Source organism: Aulostomus chinensis, chromosome 19, assembly GCF_037954235.1.
Source record: "Aulostomus chinensis isolate RoL2024-O1b breed Wild chromosome 19, RoL_Achi_v1.0, whole genome shotgun sequence".
Taxonomy (NCBI): Eukaryota; Metazoa; Chordata; class Actinopteri; order Syngnathiformes; family Aulostomidae; genus Aulostomus; species Aulostomus chinensis.
The window spans coordinates 24,319,526-24,338,138 of NC_141338.1; the positions used below are offsets into that span (position 1 = coordinate 24,319,526).

Consider the following 18,613-nt stretch of genomic DNA (forward strand, 5'->3'; position numbering starts at 1 on the left):
ACTGTTCCGGCTGCCATCGGAGCCCAAGACAACCCTCAACAGATACGTCTTCCTGTGGGTCACCCCCACTCACGGCTCTATGATATTTAAATGACTGTTAGCTGGTTCCAACAGAGCTTCCTTGGTCGCTGCCTGCTGCTGCATGTGACGTTGTTATTGTACTCACAACTGCAATGAGCAATATTGATGCTGTTGGAGAATTGAGGAGGCAAAGACAGTCCATGTTTGACCAGCTCTGTTGGGACTTTGGTTTGAAAGGGACACAAGTCTGCGTCTTCTGTAGCAGCAGTTTGGGAAATCATTTCCTGCAATCACTCACTAAGGCAGCGTTTCTCAAAGTGTGTGTGGGGGGGGGGGGGCGCGGAGGCGTCCCCGGGGGGGGGGGGGGGGGTGGGGCACGAGTCACCCGACGTCCAAACATTATTTCCCCCCTCACCTTTTGCTTTGTTTATGGTTCCACCGCGAAAAAAATTCCGACGTCCAAACATTAGTTCCCCCCAACCAAAGCACGCTTTAAACCTCTCTCATAGCAACTGTGGTCAGGTCTGTTTTTAAAATGGAGAGATATTTGACAGGGAAGAAACACATTTTATTTCATTTTTTCTAGTTCTGTATAACTGAAGGAATGTTTGTAATTTTTGACAGGTCAATAAAGTTAAACGGCCTATTTTGTCAAAAAATTTGGCATGGGGGGGGAATGACAATTTTTCTTCCTCCAAAGGGGGGAATGACAGAAAAAGTTTGAGAACCACTGCACTAAGGCCACCAGAAAATATAAACTATATCTTTGTACACTTGCTGCGTATTCACACAGCTCAGTGTAATTTTGATGGGAATCAAAAAATGTTTGTTACATCAGGCTTTCTTTCCTTCGCCACCAGGTGGCACTATTATAATGACTGAATTTCAGCTTGTTGATGTCTTCAGGCCTGGACTCTCATCAAACGCCTAAAGTTTGGAAAAGTTCTCATCACGTGGAGTCCAGTTTTATGTTCTGTGGTGAAATGTCAAACATGGCACCTTGCATTGTAACACAGTTCAGTAAAAACCCGACATTTCTCAGACACCTCTCAACATGGTCAGCACGGTCATGGCCGTCTTCTTCTTGAGGTGCATAAGGACATCAAAGTAAAACAAAAACAAACCAAAAAAAAAAAAGTTGCATCTTCCTGTTGCCAGCAGAGGTGGATGACGACTGTCTGACTAATTTGATCCTAAATGACTTTTTTGGCTCGTCGTACACATTCCACGAGGTTGTGTGAAAACTGGCTTCATAGTTTTAGTGTAAATTGCTGACAGACAAACAACAGGAAAACAGACAGACAGACAGACAGATAAAAACAATGCCTGCTTGATGGAGGTATAACATTCATCCTGCATTTGCTAATATGACAGTTTTGGATCTTGGGTGAACCTGCCTTTCACACATTTTCTGTTTCAATTGCCAGAAAGGAAAAGTATAGAAAGAAGAAAAACAATGCCTGCTTAATGAATGCATATAAATTATTCTATTTGGTGTCAAATGTACAAATAAACCATTTTCAGTAATTGCTCTGCTTGAAAGCCATTTACAGATTCTAGCAAACTGTGAGGGATGGATGCTTTACATGCAAACAGAACCGTTAGAACCGTTTCTAACCGGCTGCTGAAATAAACCAACAGCAGTCCTCATTCAGACACAGAAGGCAAGAAAAAAGAGACAAAGCTGCAGGGCTGTGAGCAGAATGTTTGCTGGGTTTCTTTCTGTTCCACTGCTCCCTCCCTCATTCCCTCCACCCCAGTTAGCTGGAGACACACAGGAAAACAGAGACTGTTTGAAAAAAGGAGGCAAAATGGAGCCAAACAAAGGCAGCGTTTGCTCTCTCCATCGCCAGCTCACTAATCGGCGTCATTGCTGTGCTAGATGCATGCCTGTCGCCTGTTACACAGCAGCATTGCCATGGCGACCGGGGTCTGAGTAATCATTTGTGCAATGACCCCTATTCTCCAGAGGGAAGACGCAGGGATGGAGAAGCAAGGGGGGGAGGAGTGTGGAATGAAAGTAGAGCCAGCAAAAGCAGAGTAAGGAAGGGAGGGAGGGAGGGAGGGAGGGAGTGAGAGCTGGTGAGCAGCAGAGCAAAGCAGTGTGGACTCAGACAAAAAGAGGGAAAGAAAACAGATTTTCATTCTACTGGCAGCAGGGAAAGAACCTTTGTTTGATTTTTTTTTACATCATAAACAGAAAACTCTCAAAAAGGAGGGATGGGGAGTACACTAGAAAAATGGGACTGAGTAAATGATGACAGTGGGAACATAAACTTAATGCCAGGAAATAAAATGTTTGTCTAAAGGGAGAAAAGAAAGCACAACAGAATGTGGTGCTAAAAAATATGAGTGTTGTCCTGGAGCTTTGGCTACCAGAGTGGTCATGGGAGTGTGAAATGTTAAATATGTGAGGGTAAGTGACACTAGAAATGAATAATCACTAAATGTTCATACAAACTTTCTTGGCAGCAGCATCAAGATTTCCTACTCTACCAAAAAGACAAACAGCACACGTCCTTGCGAAGGGGAAGACATCAAACCTTACAAACTAAACAGCAGAGATCTGGAGGAATGTGGCTAAAAGAAAAAGAGCATAACACAATGATAACAACAACACCAATAATAATAATAAAAGGCAATTATGGTTGTCAATTTAGAAAGAATTTCCCCTGCATTTTTTTCATTGGTGATTCAGCTCAATGTTTGAAAGTCCAGTCAGTTTTATTTGTGTGGCACCAAACCCCAACCAAAGTTCTGTCCTGACTCTGTCCAAGTAGAGCAGGTCCAGCACCTCCCTCCTTCAATGAACCTCCACCCAACAATTCTCCATCAGCAGCACATCCTGCAACAGCAGCCACCAGAACCTTCCTTTACCAGCAGGAAGGTGGAGCAGATCCAGGATCAGTGGGGACGCACGTCTGTTTTGACCGGTTGGGGGTAGCTGGTATCCTAACTGACAGTCGGGTAATCTAAGGAGAGACGGGTCACGCTGGCGTTTTTACCTCTGCAAGATTCCGCTCATCTGCTGTCGATGAATGCATTCATCTGGAGGCCATGTTGTCAGTCAGAGGGCACTGGTCAGGTCTGTGAGCGGCTGCAGAGCACTGACACATCTGTGTTCACATGTACTCCAGAGCTAATTGGCACTCTTTATCGATACAGATGCACAATGTATAAGCCAAGTCTTCAATTTATAGGTCGCATCCATGTGTAGCTTGAACCTATGACGAATACTTTGCTGAGTTTAAAATGTTCAAGAATAAAATGGAAACAGTCAACTGAGTGGTGTATTTGTTCCCTGAACACTGTCAACTCTGGCATTAACTGAGAGGAACACACTGTTTCTTTTGGGCAAAACACAAGTACCAGACAAGCAGCTACGTGTATGGACCCTTTTATGCACACACACACACACACACACACACACACACACACACACACACACACACACACACACACACACACACACACACACACACACACACACACACACACACACAGTTGTGTGCAGTTGTTCTTAGGACATGCCATTAATTTCTATTCATATGACCAGCCTAACCCAAAATCTAATCCCAATCCTAACCTAATCCTAAACTCACACCTAACTCCAGTTTTAACGTTAAGTTTTTGTAATGCAATGAGAACCAGTCTTTGGTCCCCATGAGGACTAGAGGCCCTGCTAAGGCAGTGTTTTTATCAGTTAAGGTCTCCAATTGGCACCAAAAAAACAGGTAAACGAAACACGCACATATACACACCTACACACAGACACACACATAAGACAGAGAAAAGCAAAATACAGAAGAGGTGACTGAGTGACAAAGGAAGAGAATGAAAGCTACAGAGTGGTGAAAGGAGCCAGGGACAGTGAAGCTGAAACCATGAGGGGAGAACATAAATAGAAGTGATGGCTGAGAGTGGGAGGACAGCAGTGAACGGGGGAGCTGCAGACACTGAGAACAGAACGAGACATGTAACGGAAGAATGCAGGAAGAGAGGGAAATAATGGGATCCAAATGAAAAAAACAGACTTAATGTGCTCTAACATTTATTGATACAAATTGTCTGTTCACCTTATGGGTTAATTAACTGGATATGTGTAACCATGGCAACGAGGAAACGGTCAATACAGTTCACAATTTATTGCAGCAAGTTAACGTTTAACAATAAAAATGAGAGACTTCAACATTTCCTTTTAACTGTAAAAAGATAAGATTTTCATTACAAATTTGTTGAAAATATCAATAAGAGCCTTTTTTTTTTTGCGAGTGCTCATGGTGTAAGAGGAGTCCTGCCCTCAAACGTGTTCATCATGGGGCCGTTGTCTGACGTGCAGCTCCATGGACACTTGCTTAGACAAACTGACCATTCAGTGAGTTCATTTAGAAACCAAATTTTGTAGCCATTTCTTGTCTTCTTAGAAAAGTGGTTATTGCATCTATAATGTCAGCTAAACAAGGTTCACACCACATGACCTTTCAAAGTCATTCCCACAACCCAACTGAATGTTAGAACCAGCAATCGCTCAACAACTGTGGTTCATACATGACGTGACTGAGCCGTGACAGGCACACATGCACACACCACACAGTCCATTTTACATGGACATGGAGGAGTGCCTTAGCAAGTAACATGATTCCATGTGAGAGACAGGATGTTTTGTTCCAAAAATGGTTCTTCCTGAGAAAAAAAAGCAGTCCAAGTTCTTTTTGCACGGATTTTTTTGTGAACCAATCAAAAAGTACAGGAAATGAAGACTGATGGTAAAACGGATTGTGACGTTGTCGTTTGACCTCATACTCAAAATGTGCAGCCTATTTCCAAAAATGTTTTTCAAAACCACATTCAATTAGAATGTCTGTTCCAAAACAAGGCCAGTCCAGAAATGTTGTGGTTCTGATTCTGCTTAGCCCAAAATTCCTTTGAACTTAACGTGTGGGAGCACTTCACGCCATTCAGTGTCTCATTATTGATAAGTGACACGGCTTAAAGTGAAATGTAAAGATGAGCTAAACCCAAAGAAAAAGACAGGCCTGTGGATGTTGATGAAGTGGCACAACAGCTAGCATAGCCACACTTAGCCCTCAGCTAGCACCAGGCAAATTGGACCTGTGGACTCGTGAATGAGAAACATGGAGGAAGCAACTCTGAATGCTCAAGAAAATCACCAGAATCGGACAGCTGGTGTCATCCTGTCGTACTCAGACAGATGCACAAAGAAGTCATGAAATCAGTCAAATCAGAGGTTTTCATCGTGCTCTTCATCAGCAACCAGACCATCATCTTTGGAAATCAAGCTAAAATCAAGACCCATGCAAGACTTTCACATCTTTTACAACTGCAGTGCACACACTCCCAGAACACGTCTCAGCCTTGTGAGGATGTTGAAGAAAGGCCTGTACAGTGAATCTCTGCTATTAGGAAGTGTGACACAAAGACATGCAGAGAGTGAAAGTGAACGCAGCAGTGAGAAAACAGCAGCCACTGCAGAGAAGGACATGCAACACAACGTGATAAAGCAAGGTAAACAAAGAGCACCAAGGGACTGAGGGTGTCAAAACAGACACCCAGTTATTGAGGAATTCGAGGAGACAGCTCTTGAGGGACTCCCCGGCTCATTATGCAAACTACAAAAATCCATTTTGCGAAGAAAGGCAGGTCTGCCCACAGCATCCATGAAATTTTACTGGTGCATATAGAAAGTGAAGATCAGGAAGACTTTGCTTCTGTAGGACAAAGGTGCTTGGAGGAAGCCCATGGATCAGTTGAACTGTTACAGTGAACCAGGTTTAAACTGGACGCTGGGGCAGCATTTACAACAATTCCAAGCAGTAACTGAAAAGTGTGGAATGCTGCTACAACCTTCTTAGGTGCTCAGGAGAAAATGGAACCACAGACTGGATGTGAAGAGATGCTTGTGAAGCTTATTTATGTTGGAAGTGAACTGTCTTTCCATGCAATAAAGGCTCTCGCGAACAGGGCATTTCAAACTGAAGCTCATCTGGCTGACATCAAAGCACAGTTCCCCATCAGGTTTTCTGGTTTAGGGAAATTAAAGGAGCGAAACACAATTGAACGGGACCTAGAATCTTTCCAATGTGCCCTGTCGTGTCCCTGTCGCTGCCTGGCAAGGTGACAGCAGAGTCAAGCCACATGGATGACACGGAGCAGGTGGGTTTGTGGCGCCCAGTCCTCAGGAGCAAATACCAACATGGCTGTAGTAAATGTATGAGTAAATCAATGGGCTCAGAGGGATAAATATTTTCTCCCAGCAGTAGATCACTCACATATTCAACTTCATGTAGTCTACACAAAGCTAGGAGTCTGGGCATGGCCAGCTGTCTCTGCAAGGTTTCCCCCATCGTGCATCATACAAATGGCCAATTAACAACTTGCTGAAAAGACAATTCAGAGCCTGAAAGTGGTGCTGGCTTCCCTCTGACCAGCAACAGAAACCTGGACACTTCCTGTCCTTCCCTTATGTTCAAGATGGATAACTATCTGAAGAGTTAATGAACTACTCACCCATAAGCCATTGTTGAAAATAACATTTCATGACCCTTTTTGTTGTTGTCATCAATTTGCTAAATTGTCACTGAATTCAAAATAAAATATGAAGATATAAAACTTTTCTCATCTATCAAAGCAGAATGTGAGCTCGTGCTTGTGCATCCGGGTCTCATCTCATTGTCACCTCTGGCCATTGCAGGGATAATAGTGAGACTTAAAGTTGCTGGAGGGGTGAGCACAGTAACTGGTGAGAGCAGTGCTGTTACCAGTTTAGAACTGCGGTTACTGCAGTATTTCTCTATGACATTGCAGTATTTCTCCATGATATTGCAAGACATCATATGGACATGTGGTCATGATTTTTCTGGATAGTTGGCTCATTGGCTTTGTTAAAAATTCTTAAAAAATGCCTTCCATTAATAGGCTACTGACATCCCACCATAGAACCTCTTGGTATTAAACAACATTTACGAGCTACAACGTTGCATGTTACACCATCATATTTGCTATTTATCTCACATCTGCATGTATCTATAATGCAAGGAATCCCTGTTTGTCTGAGCAAGCGTGCACTCACTTGTGATAGAACAGGTAATCATGTCCACATACAATAGGAACAGGAAGTGTGTATCATTACATTCCACTGGCATTATCCTGGGTTTCCCCTTAGAGAAAGCTTGGAATAAGTTCCAAGTCCATGATAATACACTCCACAGTATACTTGTTTGCAGTGTTGTGACGGTATTCACCATGTTGAACTTGAGGCACCAGGGAAAAAAGACTCACGAAAGGGTCAAATGGGGGCAAATCCCCATCTTCTTGCAATGTGAACAAGATTATTTGGCTTTCTGAAGCAGAGTTGCATAGATACTAGTGTGTGTAGCTGGAAATAATGCAAATGAGTTCATCCAGGTTTTGTGTTCACATCCATGCCAATCAGAGCCGCACAGGTCTACTGCAGGGTCATTTACCCGGGACTGAATACAATCTCCTCCTATTTCACATAAAAGCTGCATGCAAGCTGAATTCTTGGCCAGGAGCTATAGGCTACGTTTGGAGTGTCCTCCAATGGCAGTGTTTGTCCGTGTTGGTAATGCACAAAGCAAACAAGCATTTCAGTGCAACAGAAAACCTGCACTCTCATTGGATCCCATACAGCTTGCAGGTGATGGAACCAGACATTTGGCCCAGTAGATATTTGGGACATGTCAGCAGCACAGTGATTCCCTCATCACATTGTTAAACTACTGCAGATTTGAATGAGATCAGAAGCTGTTGTCTGTTGTCCAAAGAACATAAAAAACCATAAGGTGGTTGAAAGTCAGGGTTACAGCTGAGCCATTTCAATGAGGCACAGCTTTACAAACACAAATGAGGCACTGGGAATCAGCCAATCTGGCTCTACCCAAAGTTACACTACGTCTGCAATCATTTGTAAGGTCCCAGACACATCGGGTCCATCCATGAGATCCAATTTAGGCATAGAAACAGTTGCTGCCGCTATCAGTGATTATAGTTGAGTGGAGCAGTCATAGGAACGACATCACTTCCCTCACCTCTCTTTTTTTCCATCACTCATCGTTTAAAATCCTCCAGTCATTTTAAATCGCAGATATTCCATAGAAATGTGCGCAGAAGAAATACAATCTGTGCACAAATAGACTAAGCCCCACAAGCAGTGTGTGTGTGCACGTGTGTGCACGTGTGTGTGCGTGCGTGTGTGTGCGTGTGTGTGTGAGTAAGCCCCACAAGCAGTGTGTGTGTGCACGTGTGTGCACGTGTGTGTGCGTGCGTGTGTGTGAGTAAGCCCCACAAGCAGTGTGTGCGTGTGTGTGCACGTGTGTGTGTGTGTGAGTAAGCCCCACAAGCAGTGTGTGCATGTGTGTGCACGTGTGCGTGCGTGTGCGTGCAGGCGTGCGTGTGTGTGCGTGTGCCCGTGTGTGTGTGTCTCACTCATATCTGAGCAGGAGCTGGAAGCAGTTGTTGAGCTGTATGGAAACCCTGTCAGAGAATAAGGGTGGTTCGATGGCGACCTCAGCGCAATGATTCTTCATCTAAAATAGTCACTGGAAGCCTGTTACACACGTCTCCAGTGTGTTTCAGGTGTAAAAGTGATTTCAGATTGATATTGGGCAGAAACACAACTTTGTCATGCATCACAGTAATGTAACATCTGCATTCTTGAAACAGAAAATTAAACTAAGAAACACAAAACATGCATAAATGAAAGGCATGCAGGAGATACACATGACTTCCGTACCACTGATCCAAGTGAGTGGCCTGCAGAACAGTCCAACAGCAGACAGTATGAGTGCAGGAAGAGGAAGTGAGGATTGGCTACACACTTGTTTATGGTCAGCAAGGCACCCCCCCATAATTAAGGGTCTTGTGAATATAAACCAGGGGAACACAGGAACATACTTGTGGAACACACAGTGGGACCCTGTTAGCTATGAATAAACCTGCGGGACCATGGGACCCTTGGAACACAGAAGTGAACCTCTGGAACAGCAGACCTATGGGAGAAAGCGCATGTACAACTGAGGAACATGAGACCGAGGGAACATGGGAGTTAACCTGGGGACCATAGGACCCTGGGAATTATAAACTAGGGCAACATTGTGAACGCTGGGAATATATTGTTAATCCTGGGCGATATAGGATGCTGGGAATATGTGCATAATGCTGGGGGGTGCAAGGCCCTCTGGGAACATGTCCAAGGAACTGGGCAATTGCCTCGCTTCAGCCAACTACGTCCAGTTATTGGATTTGTCTGCCTTCATGATATGAAAAACTCTCGATCCAATGAATACTGCGATGATCGGGTCTGTGCCAGGAGTGGGGCTACCGCCGTTGTCGAGCTCTGTCGAGCTTTGGGGTGACAGCGTGTCTTCTCAGTGCCTCCGTGTGTTGCCCTCTGAGCTCTGAGGAGCTTTTAGAGGAGATTTTAAAAGGTTACTTCTTGCCAGTATATTTCCTTCAGCTCTACTCTGCGCATATTGATTATTTTAACCACAGGATCATGAATACACATTGATTTGATTGATTTATTTAAATGTGTAAAAGACAACACGTGGCTTCCCGATCAATGAGATGTTCAGCCACTCAGGAAAAACACAACAAAACAGTTTTGTAAAAACAGCGATGTGCTGAGGACTCACGTTCAGGTCCATGCAGCTGCATGTCGTGGACTGTAGTCACTGCTGCGTGGCACTGCCCAGTGTGCTGCGTTCATCTGTTTTTGGTGTTAGGTCACATCAGCGGTGCAACTGATCGACACATCTGCTAAAGGGTTGCATGTCATGAAGCACACTCATCAGCCGTGGGGGTGCAATCAGGTGTGTTTATGCAGTCACACTGAGCTCCGTCTGGGCTTTCATGACACTTTGCATCAGGTGAAGATGGGAATAATTTTCTTATTGCTGTTGATGACATATGAGCAGAACATAGCACAGCTATTGGATCACTCAGGCCTCGTATGCAACTCAGATTTCAAATCTTTAGTGGTTTTTAAACATAAAGATGTCTTTGATGCAAAGAAAAAAGAAAACCAAAACACATTTTTTGATCACCTCTTGCTGCATTAAGCCATGCAGATACGTTTGGAATGGATCTTTGATTTTCTTGGGATCTGTTTCTGGTACGAAGCTGTTCCAGTAAAAGAGACAGCCTAAAGTATCCAGAACAGCAGGGCAAGTGCTTCTGGAGAGGAATGTTGCTCACGATGGTTGTGCTTTCTCTGACAGCAATCTCCAAATCTCCATCAATAAAAATGAAACACTCCACAAGATGTGGCAGCACGTCTAGGAACATTTGTTGTGATATTCATGACTCGACTCCATAATTACACATGTAACACTAGGAATACCCATACACTTTTTGTCAAAATGTGACAAAAGCAATGCATCACTTTGCATTTGGTGTCTATTGTGTAGGAATGGTTATTTTCTGTGTTTGTGTAGTTTTCTGAACAGAGACAGGCATCCTGAACAATGACTGAACTGAGTTTGTGTGGATGCTCATTAACACAGAATGAAAGGCTGACATATCGCATGATATAGACACAATAAGAACAAAATAAAGGCAAAGAGATCAACTAAAATAATAGCTATAAGTACGAGTGAAGCAGTTAGAGTCAAATATCTGTGGATTGTTCACTTTGTTGAGTTAAGAATGCTGAGGGCATTTGGAATGTAGGGTTTATACATAAAATTAGTGGAAACCTGTTCAGTCACTGAGGTAACAAACCCTCCTCTTTGCAAAGAGCTTCCTCCTCTGCAGGGAAAGACGAGCCTGTGTCTGCCTCTGCATCACACATTCGTCTTTCCCAGAGAACAATCAGGTGTCCTGCAGCCATCACTGAGTGCTGTGGTCTAATCCTGGCTATCTTGACTTGTAGCTCATCTTGCATGTTAATAACTATCTTTGTAGTCAGTAAAGTCACTCTTCCACCACAGAGAAACAATTTGGGAACAGTAAAAAAAGAAAAACTAATCACACTGGGCAGAAAACTGGTGCTGTACTGGCCTCTACAGGTTCAACGCAGGTTATTGCACTCACTTGGCAATTATTTGAACCTCTGATTTATCTGTAGAGGCCACTGCAGTGCTGGTTTCCAGCACCATGTAGGTCTCATCGCTCAGACTTACACAAAACCTGCATGGTCGATGCATGTTCTCTTTCTTTCACACAAGGCAGTCATTTATTCATTCTGGGTACGGGGCTGTACTTAGAATGTCGCTGATTGATGTTTGCGGTTACACTATTGTACACGTGTGCTTGGTTTTATTCAGTTGCACCTGCACACAGTCAGAGTTATGACCAGTCACACAGTCGTTGCCTTCCAGTCAGAATGATGAAACCAGCACGAAGGAATGGAGAACTAAATGCCTTCAGAGGGACTGTCGGCCGGAGAAAAACAAGCTGAAAGGTCAGAAATGCCACCAGTGAAAATGACCAATATTGATGTGACAGATGCCATCTAGTGGTTCTGGTAATTATAAAAACAAGAATGAAATAATTATACAATGAGAATAGCCATGGATGCAGACGGGTCCTGGTGGTGGTTTGTGGGACCTGTCCAACCCGAGGAGCCCCGTGCTGCCAGTGGTGGGTGGAGACTGCAGAGGCAGATGTTCGGTTCTGCTGCTCAGCCACAAGGCCAAACCCTGTTTTAACCTGAACAAAGGTGTTTCTTTGAATCCAAATCAAGATCAAACCACATCAAAATCAGAGTTCTTCTGACTTCATGCAACCACACCATGAAACGGCCTCACTCCTCAATGCTGATCCATAAGGGTTAGAAATAAAATGTGCCTGGAAGAAGAAAATTATTCAAATGGGTGAAGGCTTGTTTGTATCAGGGTTAAAACAAATGACTTGGCAACAGCACAGTTGCATAGACTGCATGTTGCTAACACCTCAACTGAATGATTCTTAACCACTAAGCCATTACAAAAGGTACAGGTAAAAACAGTGACGAATAACAACTGGAAAATATGGAAGTCCAAACTAATCCATTAAATCTCAACAGCACACTTCAAGAACCGTTCGGACCATTGGGTTCAAATTGTACAGCATCACAAGCTGGATATTCCTCAAAATACTACTACTGATAATTTTGTACTTGTATTTATTCATCTGTAGTATTTACAGATCCAGCCAAAAAAGAGAAAACGAGTGTGATCATGGGGTCAATTTTAGTGTTGGTGTTTTGAGTCGAGCAAGCTCGCCTTCGGGCTCAGGCCCCAATCGTCATTCATTTGGAGTCGTGTCACCTGATAAAATCCAGTCTTCAATCATCTTTAATATTGTTCCTTCTGTGTCAGGAACACCGATGAATGGAAAGACTAAGCCACAAACGTCGAGGCCGATAAACCAAAACATTAGCAAAAAGGCTCAAATCATTGTGACAGAGATCAACCGTAGTTGTTGATAATTCCCTGAGAGTTGCCTCCATTGTGACTGTAGAATTATTGATTAGACTTTGTTACCATACTAACGAGCTATTTAGTGGGAAATAGGAGATTTGTTAATGTGTCAGAAATCTGAGTATGAAACCAAAATGTTGTGAAATGTTTCTTATTTTTTGGGAAAAGTGTTCCAGCAGTGGTCCTCACTGTGGCCCCCCAGCAAGAAGGTTGTGGGTGGAGCCCCGGCTGCAGCACGGGGTCTTTCTGGGTGAGTCTCCATGTTCTCCCTGTTCCTGCTGGGTTCTCTCTGGTACTCCAGCTTCCTCCACAGTCCAAAGACATCAAGAGGGACCAGGTTAATCCAGACTCTAAATTGACCGTAGGCGTGGCTGGGAGAGCCAATGGTTGTCTGTCTCTATGTGTTGGCCCTGCCATAGACTGGTGACCTGTCCAGGGGGAAGGCTGCTGGGATAGGCTCCACCCCCACCACCCTCAACAGGAGGAGAGGGGGAACATGGAGGGATGATGGATGGATGGATGGAGGGATGGATGATGATCTGTTCTTCTCAGTTTAACGTCAGTATAAATAGTTTGTCATGGCTGCTCTTCTCTATCCAACAAAGAGTCTCTCAAGAAGATGATGTTACAACGAACATCAGTTTCATACTGTTCGTCTACACAAATGTTATGTGTTAGTGCCTGGTGGGTGGTTTCCATAAAAATATACTGGCAAGAAGGAACCTGTTTGTGGTTTTCCACCCTGACAAACATGAGAAGTAGATGTAGAAGTTTGATGGGTGCCACCATCTGAGGTCTTAAGTGGCACTCAGGTATTTCTGTCAGTTTTCAGACATAGGAGTTTCTTTTCATGCACATTTCCTGCATTCTCAGCAGAGAAATGTTCATCAGCCCCTAAATGTTTCATTACTGAGTTTATATTTCATTTTCAACTCTCGTCTCGTCCCGTCCCATCTTGCTGTCCTCCTCTTATCCAGTTGGTCCGAGTCACGGGGGCAGCAGGCCCAGCAAGGAAGCCCAGACTGTCCTCTCCCAGCCACGTCCACCAGCTCTTCCAGGGGAATCCTGAGGTGTTCCCAGGCAGCTGAGAGATATAATCCCTCCAGCGTGTCCTGGGTCGGCCCCGAGGCCTCCTCCCGGTCAGACATGCCTGGAACACCTCCTGAGGGAGGCGTCCTCTCCAGATGCCTGAACCACCTCCACTGACTCCTCCACATGGAGGAGCAGCAGCTCTACTCTGAGTCCCTCCTGAAGGACTGAGCTTCTCACCCTGTCTCTGAGGGAGAGCCCAGCCTCCCTGAGGAGGAAACTCATTTCAGTCCCTTGTATTCAGGATCTTGTTCTTTCAGTCATTACCCAGAGCTCATGACCACAGGTGAGGGTTGGGACGTAGATTGACAGGTAAATGGAGAGCCTCGCCTTTTGGCTAAGCTCCCTCTTTACCATAACAGACTGGTTTAGCGCCCCCATCACTGCAGACGCCACCCCAATCCGCCTGTCAATCTCCTGCTCCATCCTACCCTCACTCGTGAACAAGAGATACTTAAACTCCTCCGCCTGAGGCAGGAGTGTTAGTCCTGCCATGGACTGGCGACCTGTCCAAGGTGAACCCCGCCTCTCGCCCGAATGCTGCTGGGATTGCCCCCCTGCAACCCTTAAAAGGATAAGCGGAAGAAAATGATGGACAGACGGGTCACCAGTCCATGGCAGGGCCAACACAGAGAGACAGACAACCATTGGCTCTCCCAGCCACGCCTACGGTCAATTTAGAGTCTGGATTAACCTGGTCCCTCTTGATGTCTTTGGACTGTGGAGGAAGCTGGAGTACCAGAGAGAACCCAGCAGGAACAGGGAGAACATGGAGACTCACCCAGAAAGACCCCGTGCTGCAGCCGGGGCTCCACCAAGAACCTTCTTGCTGGGGGGGAGGGGGGGGGGCACTGTGATGACCACTGCACCACCATGCCGCCTATTATTATTATTATTATTATTATTATTATTATTATCATTATCATAATCATATGTAGTAGTCGTAGTAGTAGCAGTCGTAGTAATAGTATGAAGTTTGGGACTGAAGATTTTCTATATGCTGACCACTACTGGGCAAAATGATTGCAGCAGATATTCTTGTGTAGAATAATGTCGACTATTTTGTTGGGGTTTCAGAGAAACAAATATCAGTGTAACATGTCGACCCGGAAAACCCGGTGTGCCCGGTTTCTTCACCTTCAACCATGAGGAAGTGACTGTTGCGAAGTTTCAGCAGGATGAGGACATTCCTGTTCGACAGCCTGGGTGGAATTTGAATAGAACAGAGGAACCGCCGGAAGCTGATTGGTCGACAGCAACAAAGCACCTCCTTGTCACTCAACAGAAGTCAGGCTCCTGATTGGCTCGATTCGAGAAGGGCGGAACCCCGTCTTGACTATATATTATTATTCTGGTTTTCGGCATCTGCAAATGATTGCTGGCTGAGGAGGGGAGGCGGGTCATTGTGTCCAATGTGTCTCCACAGAGCTGACTTGAGTCTTTCTCCACGAACAAAACGGTTCCTACTGAGATAGCTGAGACGCGGTTTTCCTCTCCCAGAGAGGAGGCGGACTGGAAAGACATCCACATGATCAACACCATGGAATGCGCAGCGGACGCGCAAAGCCTGATCTCCATTTCCTTAATGAAGATCCACAACTCCAGGACGCAGAGAGGGGGGATCAAGCTGCACAAAAACCTGCTGGTATCCTATGTGCTGAGGAACGCCAGGCAGGTCTACATCAAGGAGAAGTACGCGGAGATCTACAGGATGCAACAGTACGAGGAGGTAATGACGGTCTGCAACGAGATCCAGGAGCTGAACCCCCTGGATCTGGACATGGAGGACACCGACAACGAGGAGCAGACGCGGGCTTCTTGCTGCATGGAGGAGGCGAGTGTCTTCGGCTCTGCGTGCCAGCGAGGCGCGGCGCATGGCCGGATAGCGAGCGCTCTTCCTGGCTGTTCCTCTCTGGAGGATGGCTGCAAAGACCCGGAGCCCTGCTACTACCAAAGCTGCTGCATGGAGGCTTCCCATGTGTCACATTGTGACCAGTTTCCTGCGAACAACAACACACACTGCAACAAAACCACCGTGTTGGATTTGGATACGCATGTGGTGACCACGGTGGAGAACGGTTACCTCCACCAGGACTGCTGCTGCGACGCGCTCCACTGCGGCCAGGGCGCACAGTCCCCGGCTAAAAAACGAAAGGTTGAGTTCGGCTGTTGCATCTGCGACGTTGAGGACGTACCCGATTTTTCGGCGGCTCGTAAAAGGGCGAAACGCGAGGACTGTTCCTACTCCATCCATGACTATACGGACACTTCCAACATCTCCAACCTGATCTCCATCTTCGGCTCGGGGTTTTCAGGGCTGTTGAGCCGGCAGTCGGAGCTGGAACAGATCTGTAGCAAACAGGCGCTCGCCAGTCTGGGAGCATGGAGCCGGGCTATCGTGGCGTTTTGAATCGAACACTTTATTGAGGGGAGATCGGGGTCCGTCGTAACATGTTTCCCCAACCCGCTCCAAAACAAACCGGAAGAAGGATTTTCAACATTAGTGTGCTTTGACAACATTTTTAACCTTGTTAGCAAAGTATTGTTCCCATTCTGGTTCCCAACACAGTAAACAACATGCCCAACAAAACCACCTCTGCAGAAGTACTTGGAGTCAGGGAGTGTATTTCCATGCCTTTGCTGGAAAGTTGTCTGAAATCTAGAAGTGTTCTGACTCTAGGTGAGTCAAACCAGAACATTCCTTGAAGGGGAGAGAACCTGATGGGTACACTGTGGGAACGTCTTCTCACCTGAATCAGTTGGACGAAGCTTCAGGGACGTTCCATAGTTTGATCAAAACAGGTTAACATGTGCATGCGTGTGTAAAATGCGGTACTTGTGGAAAAAATTCAGACTAAAGCATCACGAGGTGGCTAATTTGAAATGAACTCGACACAGAGGCGAAAGTGAGTTTTGAACATGTGGCTTCATCAATCAAGAGGATGTCATTCACAGTTGATCAGCACTAAAAAGTTCAGACACTTTGACAGGTGCTAACCTGAGCGGCACTATTTTTTTAACAGAATTTCAGTAATGTTGACTTCCAAAACACCTTTGGAGCCCACTTTGTTCAAGAAGACACGCTAGTCTGCACACCGAGTGATGTCACATGCACTTGTCTCTGATTGGTGGTAACAGATTACACTTGTTCCCGGTTTCCCCAAAGTCTGAATGGAATAGAAAATATTTTTGCAGGAAAAAGAAAAGCTATTTAAACACTGAGATATGGGAGGATCGTAGTTTTGGCGGGGGGCTGAGAGTTTGGACCATAAGTACATGCAGGCTTTCCATGATGGCGGATAATCGTCTGTAGAGCACACAACTTTAGTCTGATGAAACCGATAGATTCCGTTGCCTTAAAACAAATGCACACGACTGCTCGCTGTTGTCACAGATGAAGAGATGGTTGAGTGAGAGAGTGAATGTCTCTGCTGTCCTCTCCTGTCCCGGGTTGAGGAGCCTTGAGGGAGAAAAAAGACATCTCCTCTTCTCATGGATGTGGTGCATTCGGAGCAGTACAATTATGAAGATTCCTCTCAGCGCGTCTGAGAACACCTATGGTCTCTGATTTAGCTCACACCACCTCACAGAATGCCAACAATTCAATCCTGTTCAACTTTTTTACCGCTACTGAGCAGCACCCAGCATCTGCTAGCAAACAGACCGGGTTATTTTGGGAGTTTGACATATTTTATTAATCATTTTTGTTGCTCCAAGCCTTCATGGTAATTCATAATTCCAACATGTCTTGGTTTTGTGAGTTTTGAATTTCTGTTTTGTAAAAGAATAATCTTAGTCCTTTTGTTTTAAAAAGGCAAACACCTGATTTTAGCCATAACCTGAAAAATTCATACATTAGCTTTATGAGCACTATGTGTACCAAAATAAAGAGAGTATTCAGCCATTCTCTACATATTTTGTTGTTATTCTTGTATTTTTGTGCTTAATAAATTGTATATTGCCTGGTTAAACTGTTGCAGAAAATATTTGTAAAAAAAAATATAACCTTAATAAAAAAAGACAAAGATCAGCTGTGATTCTCAGGGCTTTGTATGATTCTGAAGAGCACCCATCACTCACATGTCAGCAGGCTGAGCGAGGCCTCCTGTGGAAGCCCTGGTGAGTTGTAAGTGATGCTGTTCTTTTCGCTCTGGAAAGCTTAAGTTGGCGCTGTTGTTGCTATTCAGTGATTCCATGCCTACTCATTAACCCTCATGTACAGGAGCAAATAAAAAGAACTCAGTTATAGCAAACATAGCATAGCACAGGCTTAACTAATGCTTTCAACTTGGGACGCACCGATTGGGTATGTCGCATCAATCTGACACTAGCATCTCTCATCATATCTAAACTGATACCTCCTCATCAATACGATCCATGAGCTCCCACTATCGGGATATGTGGCCTTGTCTGTTGTTCTGCGATGTCATTTTAGTGCAGGCTATAGCAAGCATGTAATAAGAGCCAGTGTATTCCACAAGAATAGAAAGAGTTATTGTTCTAAATGCTCACGTCTAAAGTTATACATCCAATTTCATTTGTTGATGGCGCTGCCTAATCAAGTACAGTGCAACAGTTTCAGGGGATGGAGTTGAAATAAAGAGTTCGCAGTCTTGTAAGTACAACGGCCTTCAGATGGTTCGCAAAGAGCAAGACGGCAGATGTCAGCTGTAGCACCTTCGTTGTGTCAGGAGGGAAGTGGTGAGAGGATCAACAGACGCTCAGGTGCCAGGATCAGACATGGAAAGTGGCATTGAACCGTTTCTGCTTTCAGTCAAATCTCAGTCTTCCTCACTAGATGAACTGTGTGTGTTAAAGGACATTCCATGATTACTTATCCTTTTGTTTGTTTTATATCATTTTTATACTTGACTTGTTAGGAAACTCCATCATGTGGTTCAAAGCTCTTGAAAACCAAGAAAGCAGACTTTTGTGGGTCAGAACACAAAGAAACTGCCTAAAAACCCCTCTCCTCCATCAGCCCACCCTCTCTGATTTAGCAGGTCCCGCTCCTCTTTGTTATGACATTTTTGTGAGCAATCAGGAAATACAGCATGATC

The 18,613-nt window shown here is 44.9% G+C and overlaps 1 protein-coding gene across 1 annotated transcript; it reads left to right on the plus strand.

Annotated features, from left to right (window-relative positions):
- The first annotated feature begins 14,936 nt into the window (after nt 1–14,936).
- On the plus strand, nt 14,937–18,019 carry ier5l (immediate early response 5-like). Its single transcript, XM_086187021.1, has one exon. The coding sequence runs from the start codon at nt 15,082–15,084 to the stop codon at nt 15,961–15,963; it is 882 nt and encodes a 293-aa protein (XP_086043147.1). The 5' UTR covers nt 14,937–15,081; the 3' UTR covers nt 15,964–18,019.
- Nucleotides 18,020–18,613: the final 594 nt, after the last annotated feature.

Bases quoted from the DNA above. Each gene is read 5' to 3' on its own strand.
- ier5l (XM_086187021.1), top strand. From the start codon at position 15,082: ATGATCAACACCATGGAATGCGCAGCGGACGCGCAAAGCCTGATCTCC.